Genomic DNA, 24364 nt, shown 5'->3' with positions numbered 1-24364 from the left:
TGAGGGTCTGGGTCAGTTAGGTTTATGGGAATGGTGAGAACAGCATAACTGAGAGTTGTTAAAAAAGGATCAAGAGGCTTTCACAATGTATTGAATCTGGAAACAAATGAGCAGGGGCTGTGGAAACTTAGGGGGTGTCACTGGGAGGAATGAGTGAGCTGTGTGGGAGAGCTTGTTTAAATGGGTAACTTCAGACAGTATTTGGATGTGGGTGTCATGAGTTCTGGAAGTAGTTGGGGCTAGAGATCTAAATTAAGAGCCATCTCCAGAGTGGTCACTAAGCTGATGAAAGAGGGTGGATGGAGGGAGACAAGAAGGGTCTGAGTACTAAATCTGGCATGAGGGAGCAGTACATAAGTGGGAAATGGAAGGAGGAGAGCTTTCCAGAACGGAAAAGTTGTCTGTGATCTTAGATATTGTAAAAGGAAAAAGTGTGAGGTCCCTAAAAATGCCTTTGGATTTGGCCAAGACATGGATACTGATTTTGTGCTGTTTCCAGCGATCTTGGGTATGGAGGCACTGCAGAGGGCCAGGAAAAATTAGGTGATGAGGGAAGGCAAAGACAGCACATGTGTTTCAATTGCTTGCAAGTGAAGGAAATGAGGTTATAGCTTAGTACTTAGCAGAATTAATAAATGAAGGCTATTTGGGTTAGAAGAGATCCGACCCTCCTAGAGGGCAGAATAAAGGAACTCGGAACCAGGAAGAGTTAGAAGGTCTAGAGAGATTTATATGTGAATGAATCTGTGGAGACCCTTGTATAGCTACATCTGATTCACTGGAGCCACCCGTGTGGGGAGTGTTGTTGGCCCCTAATGAAGAGGCTGGGAGGTCTTTTACTCATGAGATCATCTTCTCTCCCAGAGGAAGATAGGCACTTCCTCCCAGGCAAGTTGGAGCTGTGGTCTGTTGTTCCCAGATATACTCACTTTGTTAGCAGGTATGCAAATGAATTTAGCTAATTCTCTGATCACTAGATCAAATATCTGTAGGCTTAGAAATAGTTTCACAGCTGGGCGCAGTGGCTCACGCCTGTAATCCCACCATTTGGAAGGCCAAGGCGGGCGGATTGCCTGAGGTCAGGAGTTTGAGACCAGTCTGGCCAACATGGTGAAACCCTGTCTCTACTAAAAATACAAAAAAATTAGCTGAGCATGATGGCATGCACCTGTAATCGCAGCTACTTGGGGAGGCTGGGGTAGGGGAATTGCTTGAACCAGGGAAGTGGAGGTTGCAGTGAGCGGAGATTGTGCCACTGCACCTCCAGCCTGGGCGACACAGCGAGACTCCGACTCAAAAAAAAAAAAAAAAAAAAAAAAGAAGAACTAGTTTTACTCTGACTCCCCATTGAACAATTTGTTTATTTTATTCTGCCTGTAGAGAAAAACATTGTCTAAGGTAGTATCAACCATGAGGCAGCATGTCGATCTCTGATATATTATTTTTATTATAAAAACATAGAACAATTTTCATACATAATTCAGACATGGTCTTAGCCAGGAAAAATTAAATAACACAGCACAGCATGGATGAGGGAAGGTATGCACAGTCCATGTCAGGGTTAGAAAACCCTGAAAGAGGTACCTGAGTATAGAGAACTCCAAGCTAATCCTGTTGGAGAAAGCCTCTTAGGCCTAACCTGAGATCAGGTAAGCAATATAGAATAAAACCTTTCTCTTAGCCCCAAAGAGATTCCATCTGTGTAGAAGACTGGGTGAGAAGTACATTTGCCTGTCTTCCTCCTGTCCTTCCTTTTTTTTTTTTTTGAGACGGAGTCTCGCTCTGTCACCCAGGCTGGAGTGCAGTGGTGCAATCTCGGCTCACTGCAAGCTCTGCCTCCCGGGTTCACGCCATTCTCCTGCCTCAGCCTCTCCGAGTAGCTGGGACTACAGGCGCCTGCCACCATGCCCGGCTCATTTTTTGTATTTTTAGTAGAGACGGGGTTTCACTGTGGTCTCGATCTCCTGACCTTGTGATCCACCCGCCTCGGCCTCCCAAAGTGCTGGGATTACAAGCGTGAGCCACTGCGCCCGGCCTGTCTTTCCTTTTTATTATAAGATACATTTATAGACCCCATAGAAGAAAAGATAAATTTCAGAAGCTGTTAAAAAAGGCTAGGCCTAAGTTATAATCTTCCTCCTCACAGCCCCGTTTCCCCAAGGGGCATTAGCACCAGTGCAGCTTTCTAGCTGTAAACAATGCCACCAGCATGAGTGATAGTGTCCCTGTGGGGTGCTCCCACTTCTCAAGGACCAAATATACCTTAGCAGAGGCCAAGGTTTCCTGACAAAGTGAATGGGGGCAAACAGAAAATGCACAGGTGCAAACATGGAATAGAATGGTAGTTGATGATTGGTCTGAGGTGCCTAGAAACTGAGTTAAATCTAGCTCTAGCCATGAATGAAGAAAACCTTTTCTTATTTTCTATTTGGAGCCTCTGACAAAAAAAAACCTTGAGAGGCTCCTGACCAAGGGACCTGAGGGATTTTGGTGGTTTCTTTCATCTAAGGCAATCGGATTGGCTTACATAGCTAAGCTAAGTAAAAATAACCCTTTTCACATAAATAAGCAGTTACAAAAATTAAAATGTTGGAATGTCTCAGAGAAAAGGAGAAAAATCCCAATATCCCAAATTGTGTATTCTTTAACAATAATTTAAATAATCGCTGAAGGGCAGCTCTCTGATTCCTTTCCCAAGTTCCTAGCAGATTGTGTTTATCAGAAGCTGGTTCCCTCCTAAAGCTATAACCCCTCCCTCTCAGCACTGCCTTGAATAGAGCCCATAAAGATATTATATCTGCGCTTTTGCATTTTCCATCAGGAATTGCTTTGGATTTTGGCAAGTGATTTTCCTAGTTGCTTCTAGTGGGTTCTCTGAAGACAGGCTTGCCAGAAGGACTAGGTGGTATTCTAGCTAACCACCAAGGTGCTTAGACCCCGATCCTACAGGTAGACAACCCTGACAGTGGACAAAGGTGTGGAATTTCACTATTGGTTATATATTTGATTTTCTTGGGTTTGGTGAGTTTACACAAGGCTTTGGAGAAATAGGAGAAGGCATTACTGCCTTTACTTTCTTTCTCTCTCTTGTTTTCTGGCACATGTACTTAATGGAAAAGGACATAACCTCAAGGCTATGGCAAATCCGAATTAGATTGATAGAACAGGACTGGGGTGGGAAGGAGTGAGTGCTCTGAACAGGCAAATTTAAAACAAGTCCAGGTTGGGAAAAGGGGAAGGGAGGGGAAGTTCTGGCCACTGTTTCCCAAAGTCAGCTTTGCCAAATTTCAGTGACAAGAAGGTTGGGTTTCCTACAGACTCCCAATGTACCTTTTCGTCTGTTGACACTGAGGGAGGGGCAGTGACCAGGCAGCCTGGAGGTCCCTGTTAGGAAGGAAGAGTAGGAGAAAATTATTTCTGTCCCCACCCCCCTACCCCTACAGGGGAAAGGAATCTCCTAGTGATGAGGGTGAGAGACTTGGAATACATCAGCACTGCAGTGAGCAGGACAGGTTTCATTACTTCTTTTTAACTTCTGAATAAATTATTTCTGTGGCTGTTGGGGATGGGGAGGCTGAAGTTGGTTGTGTGGGTTGCTGGGCTTCAAAGTTCAGGGTAGAATAAGTAACTTCATTCATCTGAAAAGCACAAGTAATGATCAGTTAAGTCAGTGACACAGGGCAGGGCCTCACCTTGCCTGGTGTGATTCAGCACCACAAGCTGTTACCATTTTGAAATTTTAGCTCTGGAGAAGGGCTTTTGTTGTTACCCATTCTCTGCTTGCTGACCTCCTGATGAATGATCATTAGAAGAGAGAAATTATGGTATATATGCAATGGAATAGGATAATGCAGCAATGAGAACCAGCAAACCACAAATACATACAACAATATGGATGAGTCTCACAAAGCAATGTTGAAGAAGCTGCATAATAAGGATATGTTGTATTTCTCCTTTATATAAGAACAAAACCAAGCAAAACTAATCTGGAGCATTAGAAGTCAGGATAGTGGGTACTCTTTGGAGGGAAGTGACTGGTAGAGTTTCTTTCTTTCTTTCTTTCTTTCTTTCTTTCTTTCTTTCTTTCTTTCTTTCTTTCTTTCTTTTTTCTTTCTTTCTTTCTTTCTTTCTTTCTTTCTTTCTTTCTTTCTTTTTTTTTTTTTTTTTTTTTCTTTTTTTTTTTTTTTTTTTTTTTTTTTTTTTTTTTGAGATGGAGTCTTGCTCTGTCGCCCAGGCTGGAGTGCAATGGCATGATCTCGGCTCACTGCAAGCTCTGCCTCCTGGATTCAAGTGATTCTCCTGTCTCAGCCTCCCAAGTAGCTGGGATTACAGGCATCCACCACCATGCCTGGTTAATTTTTTTTGTATTTTTGGTAGAGACAAAGTTACACTATGTTGGCCAGGCTGGTTTAGAACTCCTGACTTCAAGTGATCCACCTGCCTTGGCCTCCCAGAGTGCTGGGATTACAGGCGTGAGCCACCACGCCTGACTGGAAGGGTCTCTTTTTAAGGGGAGGTCATGTAGTATTTCATGATTTGGGTGCTGCTTACCTGGGTGTGTTCAACTTGTGAAAGTTCATACATTGTGAAAGTATAATTATGATTTAGCACTTTTCAGTATGTATGTTTGCTCTATTGAAAAGGTAAAATGAAAAATTCTTTTTTTTTTTTTGAGACAGAGTCTCCCTCTGTCGCCCAGGCTGGAGCGCAGTGGCGCAATATCAGCTCACTGCAAGCTCCATCTCCCGGGTTCACGCCATTCTCCTGCCTCAGCCTCCCAAGTAGCTGGGACTACAGGCGCCCGCCACCATGTCTGACCATAAAATGAAAAATTCTATAAAATTATTATAAAAAACAGGATGTCAGATCTATTAAAATTGAAATTATCCTTTTGACAGTAAGAGCAGGATCAGACTGAGATTAGGGGAGTGAGAATGATTCAGTGCCTTCCTTTTTTAGGCCATTGTGCTGGGTGCTCTATGTAGGTTATCTTGTTTAATCCCTTCAACTTCTCTTTGAAGTAGGCAGAATGCCCATTTTACAGATGACAAAGCTGAGGATCAAAGAGGTTAGGTTACTTGACAAGGGTCACAGAGCTACTAAGAGTCACATCCAGTATTCAGACACAGGATGGGAATAATTCCAAAATGCATGTTCTTGCTACAAAGTAGACTCATGGGAGTGATTACAAATAGTCTTTGTTGTTGCACTGAGGAACATTAACCCAAACTTGATGTTACATTGTGTCTTCAGGAATAATCAATTCTACACAGAATCATTTCTATGAGAAAATAAGCCCATGAAAACCGGCTATGCTTACCTTGTTAGGTGGGTCATTGGAGTGGTCCTGAGCTGGAGAAGCAAAAGAAGAGTTAGCAATCCATGGAAATGCAAAGCTGACTTAAGGTGATTCTAGCTGAAGGAAGTGGCAGTTGGAGGGTGGGGAGTTTAAGGACCAGTTAAGGAATTTACTTCCCTGAGTGTATGGTCCAGACCCAGCACGTTAGTACCAGAGAGGGGTCAGGGGCAGAACCACAAGAGGCCACAATCCACTTGTGAAGAGTTCTACCAGTTTACAAGGCCTTGATTTTTGCCCAGATGTGTTTCTCAGCAACATGCTCCAGTGGCAAGGAGGGGCATTGAGACTTGTAGCACCCACAGCACCCACAAGACAAGGAAAGTCTCACCAAGGGAGAGTGCCCACATCCGTAATAGAGGCAGGAGGCGGAAGGAGTAAGGCTGAGGAAATGGCTCCTGGAAACATGGGATCTTCCTCAGGCCTGCCTGGCCTAGGCAGAGTGAGCCTCTCTCCTCAGATGTGTCTCAGGGGACTCCTGTGGCTAGGAAGGGTGGGAAGACCTATGCCACCTTAGGGTTGGGAAATAGAGATCCTTTCTGTGAAAATTCAGAAGGGAGGGAGTGGTTTGGGAATCCAGGATTCCCTGCCAGGGGAGGGCACGTGGTGGAACATACCAGTTCTCACTGGGGTAAGTGGCTTTACTTACTGTGGTTGGAGACTGAGGGTTTGTGCTCTGTGAGATCACGCTGGTCGCTTGCCCTAAATAAATACCAGACACTGTGACTGCTATTCCCAAGCATAGAATCTTTGTTCCTTAAGTTAGGAAGGACACTGTGAGCAGGTAATTCCTTGGAGTCCTTGATGTTCATACTGCGTTTCTTCTGAGGGCCTTGTTCTTCAGTCTGACTACAACCCCTTCTAGTGTTTACTCTTTTCCTGTTTGCTGGATGTTCACATTTCATTTCATTCTTTATCAGCTGCTTCTGTGCCTACTTCTATCCTTAAAACCTTTCCCATTTTGTTTTCCAGGGTAGATACTGTTCTTTTTTTTCCTCTATTTATTGTTTAAGAGGACTTTGGTTGTTTTTGCTTTCTCTTAGGTTCTCTTCCTATGCTATTTCTCCCTCCTCTTCCTACTGTGGTCAACAGAGCACATGACTTGCTTTCTCCTGCTGCTTCTTTCATTTTTTCATTTGTTTTCCTTCTTAGACCTTGCTTTCCCTGACTAGGGGACAGAGGAACATATTTGAGTCTCTTCCTCTAGATTAGATGGGGATTGGAATAGCCATGTCCGAGAGATAATGGGAGACAGGGAGCATGAGATCAGAGAAGAGGAAACCTGTGGGAATTAGTGCCGAGAAGCAGGAGTTTAGTGGGAGGAGTATGAGATCCAGGCCCAGAGACAGGCAAAGAATTCTTTCCCTCTCCCAAGCATGGCAGTCAGCCTTGGAGGAAACAGAACAAGAGGAAAGGCCATCATACCTGCCAGTCTTCCCGAAATGCAGAAAACATGCCAGGGCTACTGCTATCAGAACAACCAGGGCCAGTACTCCAATCACAATGCCAGCAATGGCCCCAGGTGAGAGGCCATTTTCTGGTGATGGATCATTATCTGTCATGGGAAGAAAAGAGGAGAAGAAATGAAGGTGAAATTACTTTACAGTGGGGGCTGGGAAATAACTCTCAGAGTGAAGTAGTTTCTAATTGTTCCTTCAAGGAATACAGTTTCTTTGTAGGAAGGTTGCTGGAAGGTGATTAGCTAACTATATCCTTGCAATTTTTTTTTTCAATCACCATGTTTCTTTTTTTCTTTTCTTTTTTTTTTAAGACAGAGTCTTGCTCCGTCGCTCAGGCTGGAGTGCAGTAGCATGATCTTGGCTCACTGCAACCTCCGCCTCCCAGGTTCAAGTGATTCTCCTGCCTCAGCCTTCCAAGGAGCTGGGACTACAGGCACGTGCCACCAAGCCTGGCTAATTTTTGTATGTTTTTATTAGAGACGGGGTTTCACCATATTGGTCAGACTGGTCTTGAACTCCTGACCTCGTGATCCGCCTGCCTCGGCCTCCCAAAGTGCTTGGATTATAGGCGTGAGCCACTGTGCCCAACCCCAATCACCATGTTTCTAGGTTGATGATTTCTCTTTTGTCAGTTTCACCCTGGCCTTTCTGCACTCAGACATTTTTAAGGCTTTGAAATGTGAGAAAGGCTGATTGCTATTTTGTATGTGATTAGAACTTTCCACCTTTTTCGTGGTTGCATCTTTTTCTCAGTGTCTCAGTTGTGGCAGTCGGTGCATTCTGAATTCACCACCTCTTTTGCATAGAGAACTGGCTTCCCATAGGCTCCCAGCAGGGGTATGAAAGCAAGCCCAGTTTTGTGTGACTGTTTTACTCTGAAGTGTGAATGGCTGGAGGACTTCCTGTCAGCCTTGCAGAAACGCTATTAGAACTGCACTGCAGGCCAGGCACGGTGGCTCACGCCTGTAATCCCAGCACTTTGGGAGGCTGAGGTGGGTGGATCACGAGGTCAGGAGTTCAAGACCAGCCTGGCCAAGATGGTGAAACCCCATCTCTACTAAAAATACAAAATTTAGCTGGGCGCGGTGGCAGGCGCCTATAATCCCAGCTACTTGGGAGGCTGAGGCAGGATAATCGCTTGAACCCAGGGGGCAGAGGTTGCAGTGAGCCGAGATCACACCACTGCACTCAAGCCTGGGTGACAGAGTGAGACTCTGTCTCAAAAACAAGCAAACAAACTGCAATCTAAAACTTCCTTCCTCTCTTTCTCTTCCACAGGAATCAGATTTGCATCATGGTCTGAGATTCCTCTCACTCTCGCCTCACTTTCCCTCACAGGCATTTACCCCAATAAATTATCTCGTATGTTTAATCCCATCTTCACTGTATCGCAGTAGATGGAAACTAACATACCAGGCTTAAGACTTTGCTTTACCTCCTTTTTTCCGCCTTTCCCATATTTGATCATAGCCATGTCCCATTTCTTGTATAATGCTTCTCCCCCCATATATATATAAAATAAATATGTAAATAATACCTTTTGCATCTATTTCTTCTTCTTCTTCTTCTTTTTTTTTTGAGGCAGGTTCTCACTCTGTCACCCAGGCTGGAGTGCAGTGGCACAATCATGGCTCATTGTAGCCTCTTGGGATCAAGTGATCCTCCCACCTCGGTGTCCTCAGTAGCTGAGACTACAAGCACATGCCACCATACCTGGCTAATTTTTTTCTTTCTTTGTGTTTTTTTTGAGACTGAGTTTCGCTTTTGTTGCCCAGGCTAGAGTGCAATGATGTGATCTCGGCTCACTGCAACTTCTGCCTCCCAGGTTCAAGTGATTCTCCTGCCTCAGCCTCCTGAGTAGCTGGGATTACAGGCATGCGCCACCACGCCTGGCTAATTTTGTATTTTTAGTAGAGATGGGGTTTCTCCATGCTGGTCAGGCTGGTCTTGAACTCCCGACCTCAGGTGACCCACCTGCCTCGGCCTCCCAAAGTGCTGGGATTACAGGCGTGAGCCACCATGCCCGCCTACCTGGCTAATTTAAAAACATAATTTTTGTAGAGATAGGGTTCCACTATATTGCCCAGGCTGGTCTTGGACTCCTGGGCTCAAGAGATCCTCTAGCCTCGGCCTACCAAGTGTTGGGATTACAGGTGTGAGCCACTGTGTCCAGCCTATTTCTTCTTTATATCTGTTGCAACTATTTGGGGCTTAACCCTCACCAGTCAACTCAGGCTGGTGATTAATGCTATGTTAGCTACTTTTGTGGGGTACTTCCTGTGTGCTAGGTCCTGTGCTGCTAAATGCTTTACATATATCTCATTTGATCCATAAAATAGTGCTGTCAGGTAGACATTATTTCCATTTTAAACATGAAAAAAATGGAAGCTTAGAGTGGTAAAAAGCTTACCTAAAGTCAGATGGCTAGTGAGAGGTGGATCTGAGATTTGACTCTAGGACTACCTGATTTCAAGGCTAATGATAATAGTAGTAGTAATAGCAGGTAACATTTATGAAACATTTCCTCTGTGCGTGGTGTTTTGCTAAAGGTTTATTATTACATTAAATCTTTAAAATAACACTATGGGGCCAGGTGTGGTGGCTCACACCTGTAATCCCAGCACTTTGGGAAACAGATGGGAGGATTGCTTGAGCCCAGGAGTTCAAGTTCAGCCTGGGTAACATGGTGAGATACTGTCTCTCCGAAAACAAAAATAAAAATATATTAGCCAGGTGTGGTAGCGTGTACTACTTAGGAGGCTAAGGTGGGGGAATTGCTTGAGCCCAGGAAGTTGAGGCTGCAGTGAGCTGTGTTTGCACCACTGCACTCTAGTCTGGGTGACAGAGTGAGACCCTGTCTCAAAAACAAAACAAAAACCCAAAACCCGTGCAATTCTATGGAGCAGGCATTCTCAGTGCAATTTTCGGTTGAGGAATCCGAGGCTCAGAGTAGTTAAGACTCTTGTGCAAGAAAGAAATTTATAACTGTAGGCCAGGTACAGTGATGCGTGACTGTAATCCCAGCAATTTGGGAGGCTGAGGCAGGTGTATCACTTGAGCTCAGGAATTTGAGACCAGCTGGGCAAGATGGTGAAACCCTGTATCTACAAAAAATTACAAAAATTAGCTGGGGGTGGTAGTGCGTGTCTGTAGTTTCAGCTACCCAGGAGGCTGAAGCAGGAGGATTGCTTGAACCTGGGAGGTTGAGGCTGCGGTGAGCCATGATAAGCCTCGGTGACAGAGTGAGAAACTGTCTCAAACCAAAAAAAAAAAGTTGTTCTTCAAAAAAGATCACTATAATTGACAACTTTTAACTAGATTGACTAGGAAAGAAAGAAGATTCAAATTACTAAAGTCAGAAATGAAAGTGAAACATTACTACTAATTTTGCAGGAATAATAAGGATTATAAGAGTACTATGAGTAATTGAATGCCAACAAATTGGATAACCTGGATGAAATGAACAAATTCCTAGAAACACAAAACCTGCCATGATAGAATCATGAATAAATAGAAAATCCGAATAGACCTATAACCAGTAATGAAAATGAGTTGATAAAAGCATTTGACAAAATTCAACATTCTTTCATGCTAGAAAACACTGAAACTAGGAATAGAAGGAAATTCTCAACAAAATAAATGCTACACATGAAAAACCCCAGCTACCATCATAGTCAATGGTGAAAGATTGAAAACTTTTCCTTTAAGATCAAGAACAAGACAAGGATGCCTGCTTTTGCTACTTGTATTCAATGTAGTATTGGAAGACCTAGACAGAACAATTAGGCAAGAAAAAAAAAAAGCATCTAGATTGGAAAGAAGTAAAATTATACCTGTTTGCAGAGTAGACTAACTTATATATAGAAAACCCTAGAGATTCCACAAAAAAAACTATTAGAATAATAAATTCAGCAAAGTGGCAGGATACAAAATCAACATACAAAAGTCAGTAGTATTTTTGTATACTAATAACAATCCAAAGGAAAATTAAGAAAAAAATTCTATTTATAAGAGTTTAAAAATACTTAGAAATAAACTTAACCAAAGAGGTGAAAGATTTGTACCCTGAAAATACAAAACATTGCCAAAAGAAATTAAATAAGACATAAATGGAAAAGTCACCCCATTTTCATGGATTAGAAGACTTAATATTGTACCCAAAGTGATCTACAGATTCAGTGCAATCTCTACCAAAATTCCAGTAATATTTTTTTGCAGAAATAGAAAAATTCATTCTAAAATTTATATAGACTCTGAAGGGACCATGGATAGCCAAAGCAATCTTGAAAAAGAACAAAGTTGAAGGGCTCACACTTCCTGGTTTCAAAATTTTTTACAAAGCTATGGTAATCATCACACCTGTAATCTTAGCACTTTGGGAGGTGGAGGCAGGTGGATTGCTTGAGCTCAGGAGTTTGAGACCAGCCTCAGCAACATGGTGAAATCCCATCTCTACAAAGAAAAGCAAAGCAAAACAAAACAAAACAAAAAAACCCCAAACAACAACAATAAAATGAACAAACAAACGAAATCCAAAAGCTACAGTAATCAAAACAGTATGGTACTGGCAAAAAGAAATAGAAACCAGTGCAATAAAATATAGAGTCCAGAAAGAAATGTTTGCATACATAGCCAAATGGTTTTTGACAAGAGTGCCAAGATCATTCAGTGGGGAAAGGATAGTCTTTTCAACAAATGGCATTGAAGAAACTGGATATCCATGCAAAAGAATGAAATTGAACCTTTATGTAACATCATATATAAAAATTAATTCAAAATGCGTAAGAGACCTAAATGTAAGAGCTAAAACTATCAAGCTCTTAGAAGATAGAGTGAAAACTTTGGAACATTGAATTTGGCAATGATTTCTTGGCTATGACGCTAAAAGCATAGGCAACGAAAGAAGAAGTAGAGAAATTGGACTTCATGAAAATTAAAAGCTTTTGTGTATCAAAGCACATTATCACAAAAGTGAAAAGACCTCTTATAGAATGGGAGAAAATATTTGAGAATCATATATCTGATAAGGGATTAATATCCAAAATATATAAAGAACTACTGCAACTCAACAAAAAATCTCCAAACAACCTAATTAAAACATGGGCAAAGGACTTGAATAAACATTTCTCCAAAGAAGATAAATGGCCAATAAGCACATGAAAAGATGCTAAATATTGCTAATCATTAGGGAAGTGCAAATCAAAACTCCAATGATATATATACCACCTTATAACCATTAGGATGGCCATTATAAAAAACAAAACAAAACAAAACCAGAAAGCAACAAATGTTTTTGAGGATGTAGAGAAATTGGAACTCTAGGGCATTGCTGGTGGGAATGTGAAATGGTATAGCCACTGTGGAAAATGGTATGATGGTTCTTCAAAATTAAACAGGATTACCATTTGATCCAGCAATTCCACTTCTGAGTATCTACTTAAAAGAACTGAAAGCAGAGATTTGAACAGATGTTTGTATACCCATGTTTGTAATAGCATTATTCTTAATAGCCAAAAGGTGGAAGCAACCTAACTGTCCATAGATGGATGAGTGGATAAGCAAAATGTGATGTATCTATCTACACAGCATAATATTATTCAGTCTCCAAAAGGAATTAAATTCTGATACATTCTACAACGTAGATGGACCTTGAAGACATTGTGCTAAATGAAGTAAGCCAGACACAAAAGGACAAATGTTGCATGCTTCCATCTGTATGAGAGGTACTTAGAATAGTTAAATACGGGGTGGGCACAGTGGCTCATTCCTGTAATCCCAGCACTTTGGGAGGCCGAGGCTGAGATTAGGAGATTGAGACCAGCCTGGGCAACACAGTGAAACCCCATCTCTACAAAAAAACTTAAAAACTTAGCCAGGCATGGTGGTGTACACCTGTAGTCTCAGCTACGCTGGTGGCTGAGGTGGCAGGATTGCTTGAGCCCAGGGTATTGAGGCGGGAGTGAGCTTTGATCACACCACAGCACTCCAGCCTGGGTGACAGAGTGAGACCCTGTCTCAAAACAACAAAACAAACAAAAAAACCCAGCAAACCAAAAAACAAAACAAAACAAAACAAAACAAAACAGCTAAGTATATGTATATTTGATTCAGAGCCTGAGCTCTTTTTTTTTTTTTTTTTTTGAGACAGAGTCTTGCTCTGTTGCCCAGACGAGTGCAGTGGCACGATCTCGGCTCACTGAAAGCTCCGCCTCCCGGGTTCACACCATTCTCCCGCCTCAGCCTCCCGAGTAGCTGGGACTACAGGCGCCTGCCACCACTCCTGGCTAATTTTTTTTTTTGTATTTTTAGTAGAGATGGGGTTTCACCATATTAGCCAGGATGGTCTTGATCTCCTGATCTCGTGATCCACCTGCCTCAGCCTCCCAAAGTGCTGGGATTACAGGCATGAGCCACTGCGCCCGGCCTGAGCCTGAGCTCTTAACCACTTTGCAATTCTGTTTGCTATAATGGTCTCTTCGTTGATATTCTGCCTCCTGTGAGTTTCATCCATTTTGCACGCCATTGGCAGAGTAATCCTCCAGGGACATATAGGAAGGGGTGAGGAGTCACTTACAGTTTACGGTCAGCATGATGGGGTCACTTTGGTTCTTACTGATTGGGTTGAAGACCTCACACCAATACTTCCCAGCATCCTCCCTCTTGACAGGGTTTATGCTGAGGGTGGTGTTGCCCTGGGACAGCTTCATCCTCTCTGAGGACGGGAGACTCTGGTTATTGAAGAACCAACTGATGGAGATTCCAGTGTCATTTGTGGAGCAGGTCAGGTTCACAGAGTCCTTATCTTCTGTGACTGTGGTCTTGCTGGCTTTGATTTGGGGCTGTGCTACTACTGGACTTAGCTCTGTGGACAAACAGAGTATCTGAGATAACCTACTGAGAATAGGGTTGGGGCCTGGGGCCTGGGGCTATGCTCCTTTCCCTGAGATCTTAGGCAGCTCTCAGGTCCCACAGTGAGCTGTGCAAAGGTGATCAACCAGGGGATAGCCCTGACCCTCTGCAGAAGGTCGAGTGTCTTTGTTCAGGTGATGATCTGTAAGGAGAGGGCTGCACCTCCCTCCTGACCCCAGATCATCTCAGAGTGACCCTCTGGATATCTCTGTATCCCCACTTGGGATCCTCTTCTCAGTGCACAGACCGAGCAACCTCATCATCAGGTAGAATGTTTTTCCCACTGACTTTTTTTTTTTTTGAGACAGAGTCTCACTCTGTCCCCAGGCTGGAGGGCAGTGGCGTGATCTCAGCTCACTGCAACCTCCGCCTCCCGGGTTCACGCCATTCTCCTGCCTCAGCCTCCCAAGTAGCTGGGACTACAGGTGCCCGCCACTGCGCCCGGCTAATTTTTCTGTATTTTTAATAGAGACGGGGTTTCACCGTGTTAGCCAGGATGGTCTCGATCTCCTGACTTCGTGATCCGCCCGCCTCGGCCTCCCAAAGTGCTAGGATTACAGGCATGAGCCACCGCGCCTGGCCTCCCACTGACCCTTTCCTGGAGCTTTCTGTGATCAGGCATCCTTCCTGTGACTGTCACTTTACCTACAAAAGGGAAGGTAGTGTTTTTTTTCATTAAATAATTTTTTTAGGGAATGATGATGCCCCATCCAGTCTTTATGACCTGAGTATCTGGTTCCAATTTGAAGGATTTCTCACTGTAAAGAGGAGTTTTACTTCCTGGTCTGTGGATAGAATATCACAGTGGAGATTCCTAGAGAGTAGGCACAGTGTTAACAAAAGGCTGATATTCTTACCTTCTCTACAAATACACGCTGTTTGGCATTGCCCATTCTCTCCAATGCAGAACCCCTGTGGCTGAATCTCCCGATTTCTCTAAGTGTGGGTCACTCGCTGTGCTCTGTGCTATCCCATGTGCTGTGCCCACAGCCTCATACAGCTGGTGACTTCAGAGCCAGGACAAGCTTAGGGAGGCAGCCTGACCCAGGGGAGGCTCAGGTGTTGACTGCCCTTTTTTTTTTTTTTTTTTTTTTTTGAGACCGAGTCTCTCTCTGTTGTGCAGGCTGGAGTGCAGTGGTGCCATCTCAGCTCATTGCAACCTCTGCCTCCCGGGTTCAAGTGATTCTTGTGCCTCAGCCTCCCTAGTGGCTGGGATTACAGGCACGCGCAACCATGCCTGGTAATTATTTTTTTTTGTATTTTTAATAGAGACAGAGTTTTTCCATGTTGGTCAGGCTGGTCTCGAACTCCTGATCTCAGGTGATCCTCCCACCTTGGCCTTCCAAAGTGCTGGGATTACAGGCATGAACCACCACGCCCAGCCATTGGCTGCCATCTTGATTAAGCTGGATTCATGACAGGCCACCTGGACACCTTCTGCACACACCTGCGTCCTACCCCACATGGAGTCAGGGCAGAGCCAATCACCAGGCAAGCTGGGAGTAGAGCGGGGAGCAGAGTCTGAGCTGCTTATCCCTGATGAAGGGCATTTTCTTCCCTCATTTAGGGAAAACTAATGTGAGCCTGTTTTAAAACCTCACATATTCCTTATATCTCATCGAGTAGGTAAAAGAAGGCCAAGAAGTTACAGAAAGGGACATGTTAGTGACAGAAGCAAATTGATCTTGAGGACCCTTTCTGCTTCCCCCTCCGTGAAGCCCCTCCTGCTATATGGGGCTTTCTGGGGCTGAGAGAACCCCCTTCCCACATTCCAGGCTGGACCTAAGGTCAGCTGTGAGAAATCAGAAAAACAAAGGGAAGAGAGTCTGCAGAGATGAATTGAGAGGGTTCAGGGGAGAGTTTGGACTTGTTTATGCCTGTTGGATACAGGCTGGAAAAGAAAATTTCTTCTCTGCTCCTATTTGAAAACCAGAAAGCTTGTTCCCCAGATCTTAGTGTCGATGCTCCAGGAATTACTTACCAGAGACTATGATTGTCTTGACTGTGGTCCTGTTGCGGCCAGTGACTAAGTTATTGGCGTGGCAGGTATAGGATCCACTATTACTCACAGTGATGTTGGGGATAAAGAGCTCTTGTGTGCTTTGCTCGAATGTTCCATTGATAAGCCAGGAGTACTGTGCAGGTGGGTTAGAGGCTGCATAGCAGGAGAGGTTGAGGTTTGCCTCTGGACGGTAATAGGTGTCTGAAGGGGAAATGGTGGGGGTGTCCGGGCCATCTGGAGCAAAGAGAATAAAGCCACAGGTGATATCATCAGAGGGAAGGGGAAGCTCCTGGTCTGGAGAAGGGCCACAGTGTTCCTCTCTACTAAGTCACAACTCTGAAGTCCCAGCCAAACCTCCATTGTGTCCACTGAGTCTGGGTCTCAGACATTCACCTGTTTCTCCCATCACAGGCTGTGGACCCTGAGCCTCCCAGGACAGGAGCAGCCCCTCCCCTCCTATTCTTGGTCCAGGCTGGGGCTGCCCAGGTTTGCTTGGGACAGGAAGTCATGGCCAGCCTGGGTGTCTAGGGTTAAGGGTCTGCATCCTTGGACCTGAGAGGGACTGAGAGGCCTGCCCTCTGGCTGCATGGATTTGGGCTGGCAGCCTGGGCCACAGAGGAACAGAAGATACTCACAGGTGACATTCAAGGTGACTGGGTCACTGCGGTTCGCACTCACTGGGTTCTGTATTTCACACTCATAGGATCCTGCATCATTCCTTGTGACGCTGAGTAGAGTGAGGGTCCTGTTGCCATTGGACAGCTGCAGCCTGGGACTGACTGGGAGGCTCTGACCATTTACCCACCACAGGTAGGTTGGGTCCTGAGCCTCAGATCCACAGGTGAAGGTTACAGCATCCTTGTCCTCCTCGGGGTTGGAGTTGTTGCTGGTGATGGAGGGCTTGGGCAGCTCCGCTGTGCAGATAACAGAGAGAAGATTGCCTTGTGTGGCACCTTTGATTCCTCCACAGGCATTTTTCTTTTCTTTTCTTTCTTTCTTTTTTTTTTGGAAACAGAGTCTAGCTCTGTCACCCAGGCTAGAGTGCAGTGGTTCAATCTCGGCTCACTGCAAGCTCTGCCTCCTGGGTTCAAGCAATTCTCCTGCCTCAGCCTCCCGAGTAGCTGGGATTACAAGCTCACGCCACCATGCCTGGCTAATTTTTTTGTATTTTTAGTAGAGATGGGGTTTCACCATTAGCCAGGATGGTCTCGATCTCCTGACTTCGTGGTACACCTGCCTCGGCCTCCCAAAGTGCTGGGATTCCGGCCGGGCATTTTTCAATCAGAGCTGGCATCTCCCCACTTCTCAGCCAACCTGAGTCCTTAAAAGCCCACGGCAAGTGTGTGTTTCACAAGACAGATGCGCGATGATCTGAGGGCTCAGAGACCATGAGGCTGTCTGCTCTGTGTCAGAGAAGCACAGACTTTCTCAAATGTGAACTGAGCAGCAGTGTTGGGTCGTGGACAGACCCAGGACTGGGAGTCACAGCCCCAGGCACTTCCGGTCCTTCCCTGACTGACTGACGCCTGTCTGACCCACCTGTGGGTCCTCACCTGGAACATGCAGGTGCTGGGTCCCTTCCAGCTTCACAGTCCTACTTTGCCCTACTAGGTGTGTTTTCTCTGCAGCTTCCCTGTCTAAGGACATCCTAGAGATGGGTGATGATGGGACTTCCCATTGTCCTTAAACCCTGAGGATACTGTGCAGCCTGGCCTGGGACTGTATGTTTCAGCAGAAATAACAGGGGACACCAGGGGCAAGCCTGAAGGTCAGCTCAGTTGTTAGGCAGCAGAACCACAAGGTGGGGCAGTTTTTCCCAGGTGTTTGATGATGACTGACTTGAGCCAGTGACCCCTAAAGATAGAGCAGAGTCCAAGGAATGATCTAGAAAAGAGTGAGGGTGACAGGCAGGAGCTGCCTGGATTTAACAGCATATCTATATTCCTTGTCTTTGGTCTTTAATGTCCCTTTTCCCTCTGAAAAGAGCACGTGATGACACTGTGGATCTTTTCTGAAATATGTGGGTTTTTTGCAAATGCAGAATAACCAACTAGTAGAATGGAAGGAGCATGAACTTGCTGAAAACCTGACCGTCATGGACCGTGTGTGTTTGGTAGATCTGGGATATAAATTTGAGAAGTTAAATTATTCCATTTGTAAAAATTGTTATTAATACTCTGGATCTAACACCAATTAATAAGAGGAATATTCTCTAGAGAGCATGATAAACTCTTAAACCAAGCTCTGAAGTCCAGTAGGATCATGTTATGATCAAAGAAAGATGCTGAAGTCAGTTTGAAATCAGTGACTCCCTGGGTAGAAGCGACTCATGGGTCCTATTAGGAAGACAGAACTTGTCAGAAAGGATATCTGAGGGTTTTCAATTGCATTAAGAGAGAAATGATGCCATATGAAGAGAAGTGATGTACGTTATGTTAGTAAATTTAGAAAGAGTTCTATGTTACAAATTGCTGTGGAAATTCAGGTAAAAAGAGGAACCCAAAACAGTCATGTGAAATGCTTTCTTCCTTTTCTCTTGACTTCAGCAAACACAACTAGAGTTTGACCAAATTCATTCAAATTGGTCAGAGTCTAAGTGAGACACCAATGGCTAATGCATCTCCCTGTCCGAGAGACCCCACATTATGACAATGGTGTCATCATGAGGACACAGATGTATGTGGAATGGGGAGCAAACCCATCAGACAGCACCCACCCGGCCAGCTCCACCTGGGGAAGGTCCCAGGAACCACTAGAGGATGTGAGGCCACAGCAGGACAGGGATGGAGTTAGGAGTCAAATGGGTGAAATGAGCCCATGGGCTTTGGGGACTGCAGACCTGTCCTTCTGCCTCTGATCCCCTGGTGAGTCAGTATGGAGAGTGTATGGAGGAGTCACTCGTCCCTGTCCTGTGGCCTGTTCCACATGTCAGCCTCACTGAGGGACCTGGGGACAGTGGCTCGTGATGGACCTGGCAGGGGCGGCTGCTCTGGGCTCATTTCTGTGCCTTTCCTATTGCCTGGGAGGTGGGCCTGGCCACAGTGTGAGCGGGAAGGGAACAGGACAGTCAGCCTTGTTAGAGGGAGTGTCTGAGAAAGGCCTAAGGGTGGAGGAAACTGTGCAGTTCAGCTGGGATAAAAGGAGAGGAAAATTCGGACATGGAGGAGCAGAGAGAGTCAGAGATGCCCATGACAGTGAGCAGTGGGGGCTAAGTGACCTTAGAGACCCCAGCAACCAGGAGCCTCTGGTATCCCAGAACCAAGACCAGGGAGCCCTGAAAACCTTCCCACAGCTGAGCAGCCCCCAAGTCACATGAAATGTGGTACTTGGGGTGGCTTTAGGGGCAGATGGTCAGGGGATGGAACATGGGTCTCAGTCTCTGGAGGGATGGGGAGCAGGTATGGCAAGAACCTCCCAGGATTCTGCAACCAGATCCAGTCTCTAAAGAGGTTATGGATCATTCAATCATTCATTCATTCATGGGAGAACTACTGAGTGTGTGTTTCATATTGGGCCCTGGCTGGTGCAGGGTGTGAGCGAGGAGAGAAAGCAAAGTCCTTTCCTTTATCTTCCTGTGGGAGTGACACCAACACATCAGGAAACACAGGATTTCAAGTCCAGGGAGCAGAGGTGTGGGTCTGAGGGGATAGGCCTGAACTTTTTTTTTTTTTTTTTTTGAGATAGAGTCTCACTCTATCTCCCAGGCTGGAGCACAGTGACACGATCTTGGCTCACTGCAACCTCTGCCTCCTGGGTTCAAGCAATTCTACCACCTCAGCCTCCCAAGTAGCTGGGATTACAGGCACGCACCACCATGCCCGGCTAATTTTTTTTTGTATTTTTAGTAGAGGTGGGGTTTCACCATGTTGGCCAGGCTGGTCTTGAACTCCTGACCTCAAGTGATCCACCCACCTTGGCATCCCAAAGTGCTGGGATTACAGGTGTGAGCCACCATGCCTGGCCCAGGCCTGAACATTTCTGACACTGACTCTAATTGTTGAATAAGTTCCAGAATAAAGCTTGGTTAATTCTCCATTTGATCTCACTCCCCAGACCAGGATCTCCCCTCTGGGCGGCAGATGCCTAAGAAGAAAGGAACTGAACCAACTATGGTATTGGGGTCCACAGATGCCAAATAAGGCCCCTGGAGTAGAGGAGAGGTTAAGGCTGTGGCTGAAGACAAATCTCCTGTAACTGATCTGCCACTTATGGTCTGTGGGACCTTGATATAGTGACTGTATTTATTGCCATGTGGCTCAGTTCCCCCTCAGCAAAATAGTATAAACGGTTAATGGTTTTGGCTTGTCTTGTGGTCTGTGAATTAACCTTAAAATATTTATAATTATTTGACCTCGGCTCTGCATAGGGGAGCTGCCCAAATAAACAATCTTATTTTTATTTTTGAGATGGAGTCTCGCTCTCACCCAGGCTAAGGTGCAGTGGTGTGATCTTGGCTCACTGCAACCTCTGCCTCCCAGGTTCAAGCGATTCTCCTGCCTCAACCTCCTGAGTAGCTGGGATTACAGGCGCGCACCACCACACCGGCTAATTTTTTTGTATTTTTAGTAGAGACAGAGTTTCACCGTGTTGGTCAGGCTGGTCTTGAACTCCTGACCTCATAGTCCATCCACCTCGGCCTTCCAAAGTACTGAGATTACAGGCGTGAGCCACCGCACCCGGCCACAGCATCTATTATTGTTGGATTCCATGAGAGTGCCTCTCAGCCTGATCCCTGGTGGACAAGGAGCTTTCAGGAGCATCCTGTCTCCTCTGTTCCTCCTCCTGGGGATGCTGAACTTCCTATGGCATCTCCTAAGCCCCCAGGGCAGTTGGCTGATGGCCTGGGGAGCTTGTCCATCTGTCTTCTCCAGGCTGAGACTAAGGTGAAGGATGAGGCTCGTCCTTGCCCAAATGAGGCTCTAGTGCCTGAACTCTCGCTGGTTACCAGCTCCAGGAGCCACAGCCTTTGGATAGCCCAGATTCTTGTTCCTAGTCAGCCCTGCCCAGGAGGCCACAATCTAGCCCTGGCCCAGGCTCCTCAGGGTCACCAGAAGTTGAGAACCTTAGGATAGTGTTTTGGAGCAGGGGATTCCTAGGGCTGAGCTTGTCTGTGAGGATCCCAGAACAGACCCTGACTGAGTCCTACTGCGTCTTTCTTATGGACATGTTCACCAGGAGGGTCCCAGGGGGGCTAGATTGAGACTGGTCTCACCTCGATAAGTTACCCACATCAGACTGTCCTTCCTCTGAAGCAGATGTTTGCAGGATCAGGACTCCAGAGTAAGACATTCAATATTTTGATGTCTGTCCCATAATGTGTCCTGCACTAAATGCTGAAACCTTAACATGGGGTATAATGCAGTGGGGGACACAGGCACAGCCCAGGCCTGACAATCCCATGTGTGGGAAGTAGAACTAACCCTCCAACACCCAGAGGTCATGGGGAAGTACTCACGGTATACATGGAACTGTCCAGTTGCTTCTTCATTCACAAGATCTAACTTTATGACTTGTAGGGTGTAGAATCCTGTGTCATTCTGGGTGACGCTCTGGATCAGCAGGGATGCATTGGAGTATATTGTCTCTCGACTGCTGTGTGCGGGCCCTAGGGAAGTTTGTTCATTTTCTATTACATATGCTACAATTAGACGGTTGGCATCTACTCTTTCCCCTTTGTACCAGCTGTAGCCGATAAGATTCTGGGGCAGATTGTGGGCGAGTAGAATAACCTCCTTCCTCTCTGCGACATTGAATGGTGTGGATTCAATAGTGAGCTGGGCAGTGGTGGGCGGGTTCCAGAAGGTTAGAAGTGAGGCTAGGAGAGAGGAGAGAGCATCAGTCAATATTGGGACCTATGCATTAGGGTGGAAAAATGGGGCCTTGGGTCCTGAGCAGGTGTCTTCACCCCTCCACCTTGGAGTGTGTGTGTGTGTGTGTGTGTGTGTGTGTGTGTGTGTCCTACTGGGTCAAGGTCAGCAGTGTGACTCCCATTCTCTTAGTGCCTCTGACCTTGTCATTTCTCTGGAATGCTCTTCCCCAGCGATCTACACGGCTCCCTCTCCACTGCCCTCAGATCCTGCTCACATCAGGGTGCTCTTGGGAGATCCTTTCCCTAACACCTCCTGTAGAGACCCTGGGTCTTCCCTTTCTGACCTTTTTCTGCTCTGTTCCCTCCAGGGCTCTTGTCAACCCAACACCTGACCTCACATTCTAGATCTCTTTGCGTCTGTCTTCCCCACCCATGAGAGTGTGAGCTCCGTGAGGGCAGGGATTTGTGTGATGTTGGTTGCACCCCAGTGCCTGGGACAGGCTGCAGACTCCTGTGGATGAGTTACTGAGCATTCCCAGAGCTCTTCACGTCCTGGGGTTTATTTGCCAACACCTGAGGTTGGTGGCTCAGGGCTCTGTTTAATGCCCCTTTAAAATGTTTTCCTTAATTGTCATGCTGACTTAAATTGTGATTCTTGTCACCAGTTTTTGAAACTTATTGCTCATTGATGATTCAGTTGGAAAAGGTAAAAAATGGGAGATTGTTTATTCACTAACAGTTTCAGATCACTGAGACTTTCCTTTTATGATCTCTATCCCTTTCATGTCCTCTCTCCTATTTGGCTCCAAGAGAAGCCCTCTGTCCCCTCTTAGAGCCCCATCCTCCCCAGAGGACCCTAGCCATTCTCTGTGCGCCCTCCTTCTGCCCCTTCTCAGGTAGTCCTCCCCTCACCTGTGAGCAGAAGCCCCTGCCAGGGGACACGCACTCTGTGAAGTGGGGCTGAGAGGTGCCCCATGGTGTCTGCTGCTGGCCCTGTCTTCACCTGTGGAGGAGAGCTTGGGCTCCAGGAACGCTTCGAGCACGGCTGCTGTGTCAGCTCTGCTGTTTTCCACCGTCTGTGCTGAGCCTCCTCCCTGGGGCCCAGAGCTTTGTCTGATCATGTGTGCTGGGGCGGGGTTTGTCCAGGAAGCTGTTTCCTCTCCTCTCATTCCTGCCTCTTTGTCCTTACTTTCTCTTTCCTTTCTGTCTACATTTTGGTTTCCCATACCATACTTTGAGAATCAAGGCTGATGGGACCTCTGTCCCCATCAGGGGAGGACGATCCCCCCTCTCCAGCACTGACGTCTGTTGTGTCCTGGCTATGGGTCTGTCAGCAGCACACAGAGAACCCTGGCATATCCAAATGTGGTAATTATTTTCTTTGCGACACAGTGAGCTGCCATGTCTCCCCATGCTCTCCAGTGCACTGGGAAGGTAGGAAGACACCCAGCAGGAAGGTGACAGAGGTGCCTCTGGGGGATGGAAAGGGGCTCACTGGGGTATGACTGGGGAGGGACCAGCCCTCTGTCTCTAGTGTTATCAGCCTGGCCTCTATCCCAGGGAGAGAGACCCAGGCCCAGGGGTCTCAGATGGAGCTGCAGCTCCTGGATATGGAGGGGGAGATATTCTGTGTGTCCTGGGAAGAGAGGACTGTGATAGAGGGAGGTGGGTGGCTCTGGGCTCTACTGTCCTTGGGGAAGGCTTCAGGGGGACCCTCCTTCTCCGTGCCTGTTGGCTGAACTGAGGCTCAAGGCCTGTCCGTGTTCTCCCTGACCATCCTGGGTGGTCTCTGTCCTCTGCGAGGCTGATTGTCCTGTGGTCACCGCACCTTCCCCACGAGTGGTGCCAGGAGGGAATGGGGAGCTGCACAGGGACCCCTCACAGAACAGGGTCCTCAGAGATCCCAGGAAGGGACAGAGGGAGGTACATGGGAGGGCCCAGAAGGGTGTTTTGGAGCAAAGGATGGAAAGTGGGCTCTACCTTCACCTCCTTAGCAAAGCCAGGTTCATGACCAGGGGAATCTGTTTCCTGAATGTTGTCTGTGTGCAATGTCTCCCCCTGGAGGGCAAGATAAGACCTGCAGCCTTGTCAAGGACTGCCCCAGGGATGCTGACCAGGGTCCACATGATGTGAGCTGGCCCAGACCCCTGGGCAGACGTGGGCTCTGACCTCCAGGCTTCAAGGTCAAGTCACCCCAGGTCCTGTTCACTGTGGGTCCCCAGGCTGCCCAGCTCCATGCAGTGCAGGATGAGCCCAGGGAGAGGATGTGAGTTGTCCAGAGGACTTCTGTCAAGATTCGAGAGAACTGTCCACCACGGGGATGGGCTGCCTTAGAAGGAGCCATCTGTCCCAGAGTTGAAAAACAAAAACAAAAACAAAACAAAACAAAAAAACAAAGGCCCAGTGAGGTGTCTTTGGGGGCTTGAGAATGAAATCCTGTCACGTGTGGCAACATGAATGGAACTGGGCTAGGAACAGAAAATTAAACACCACATGTTCTTACTAATATGTGGAAACTAAAAACGGTTGATCTCATGGAAGGAAAAAGTAGAACAGAGGATACCAGAGGCTGGGAAGGGTAGAGGAAGGGAGGGATGGGGAAAGATGTGTTAAAGGATATAAAATTAGACCTAGATAGGCCGGCCGCAGTGGCTCACACCTGTAATCCCAGCACTTTGGGAGGCTGAGGTGGGTGGATCATGAGGTCAAGAGATTGAGACCATCCTGGCCAACATGGTGAAACCCTGTCTCTACTAATAATACAAAAAATTAGCCAGGTGGGGTGGTGGGCGCCTGTAGTCCCAGCTACTTGGGAGGTTGAGGCAGGA

The 24364-nt window shown here is 46.4% G+C and overlaps 2 protein-coding genes across 4 annotated transcripts in view; one reads left to right on the top strand and one right to left on the bottom strand.

Annotated features, from left to right (window-relative positions):
• LOC116480610 (carcinoembryonic antigen-related cell adhesion molecule 1-like) overlaps nt 1-24364 on the top strand; it is a 1172951-nt gene that overhangs the window by 708016 nt on the left and 440571 nt on the right.
• Nucleotides 1960-22607, bottom strand: CEACAM1 (CEA cell adhesion molecule 1). Of its 3 annotated transcripts, none has more exons than XM_058426553.1 (9): nt 22449-22607; nt 21183-21542; nt 16363-16641; nt 15703-15961; nt 9426-9514; nt 6782-6911; nt 6006-6058; nt 5321-5352; nt 1960-3638 (listed from the first exon to the last, which is right to left on the bottom strand). In XM_058426553.1, exons 1-9 carry the CDS (start codon nt 22510-22512, stop codon nt 3519-3521), a joined length of 1386 nt encoding a protein of 461 aa, XP_058282536.1. In that variant the 5' UTR covers nt 22513-22607; the 3' UTR covers nt 1960-3518. The 3 variants fall into 3 exon arrangements, with proteins under 3 accessions (XP_058282536.1, XP_032028707.1, XP_032028708.1); XM_032172816.2 differs by lacking the exon at nt 9426-9514 and adding an exon at nt 13391-13678 and having other exon boundaries at nt 15707-15961; XM_032172817.2 differs by lacking the exons at nt 1960-3638; nt 5321-5352; nt 6006-6058; nt 6782-6911; nt 9426-9514 and adding an exon at nt 13447-13544 and having other exon boundaries at nt 15707-15961.

This window comes from Hylobates moloch, unplaced genomic scaffold, assembly GCF_009828535.3.
Source record: "Hylobates moloch isolate HMO894 unplaced genomic scaffold, HMol_V3 SCAFFOLD_13, whole genome shotgun sequence".
Lineage (NCBI taxonomy): Eukaryota > Metazoa > Chordata > Mammalia > Primates > Hylobatidae > Hylobates > Hylobates moloch.
The sequence above is the reverse complement of the archived record's forward strand: the minus strand, read 5'-3'. Positions and strand labels throughout refer to the sequence as shown.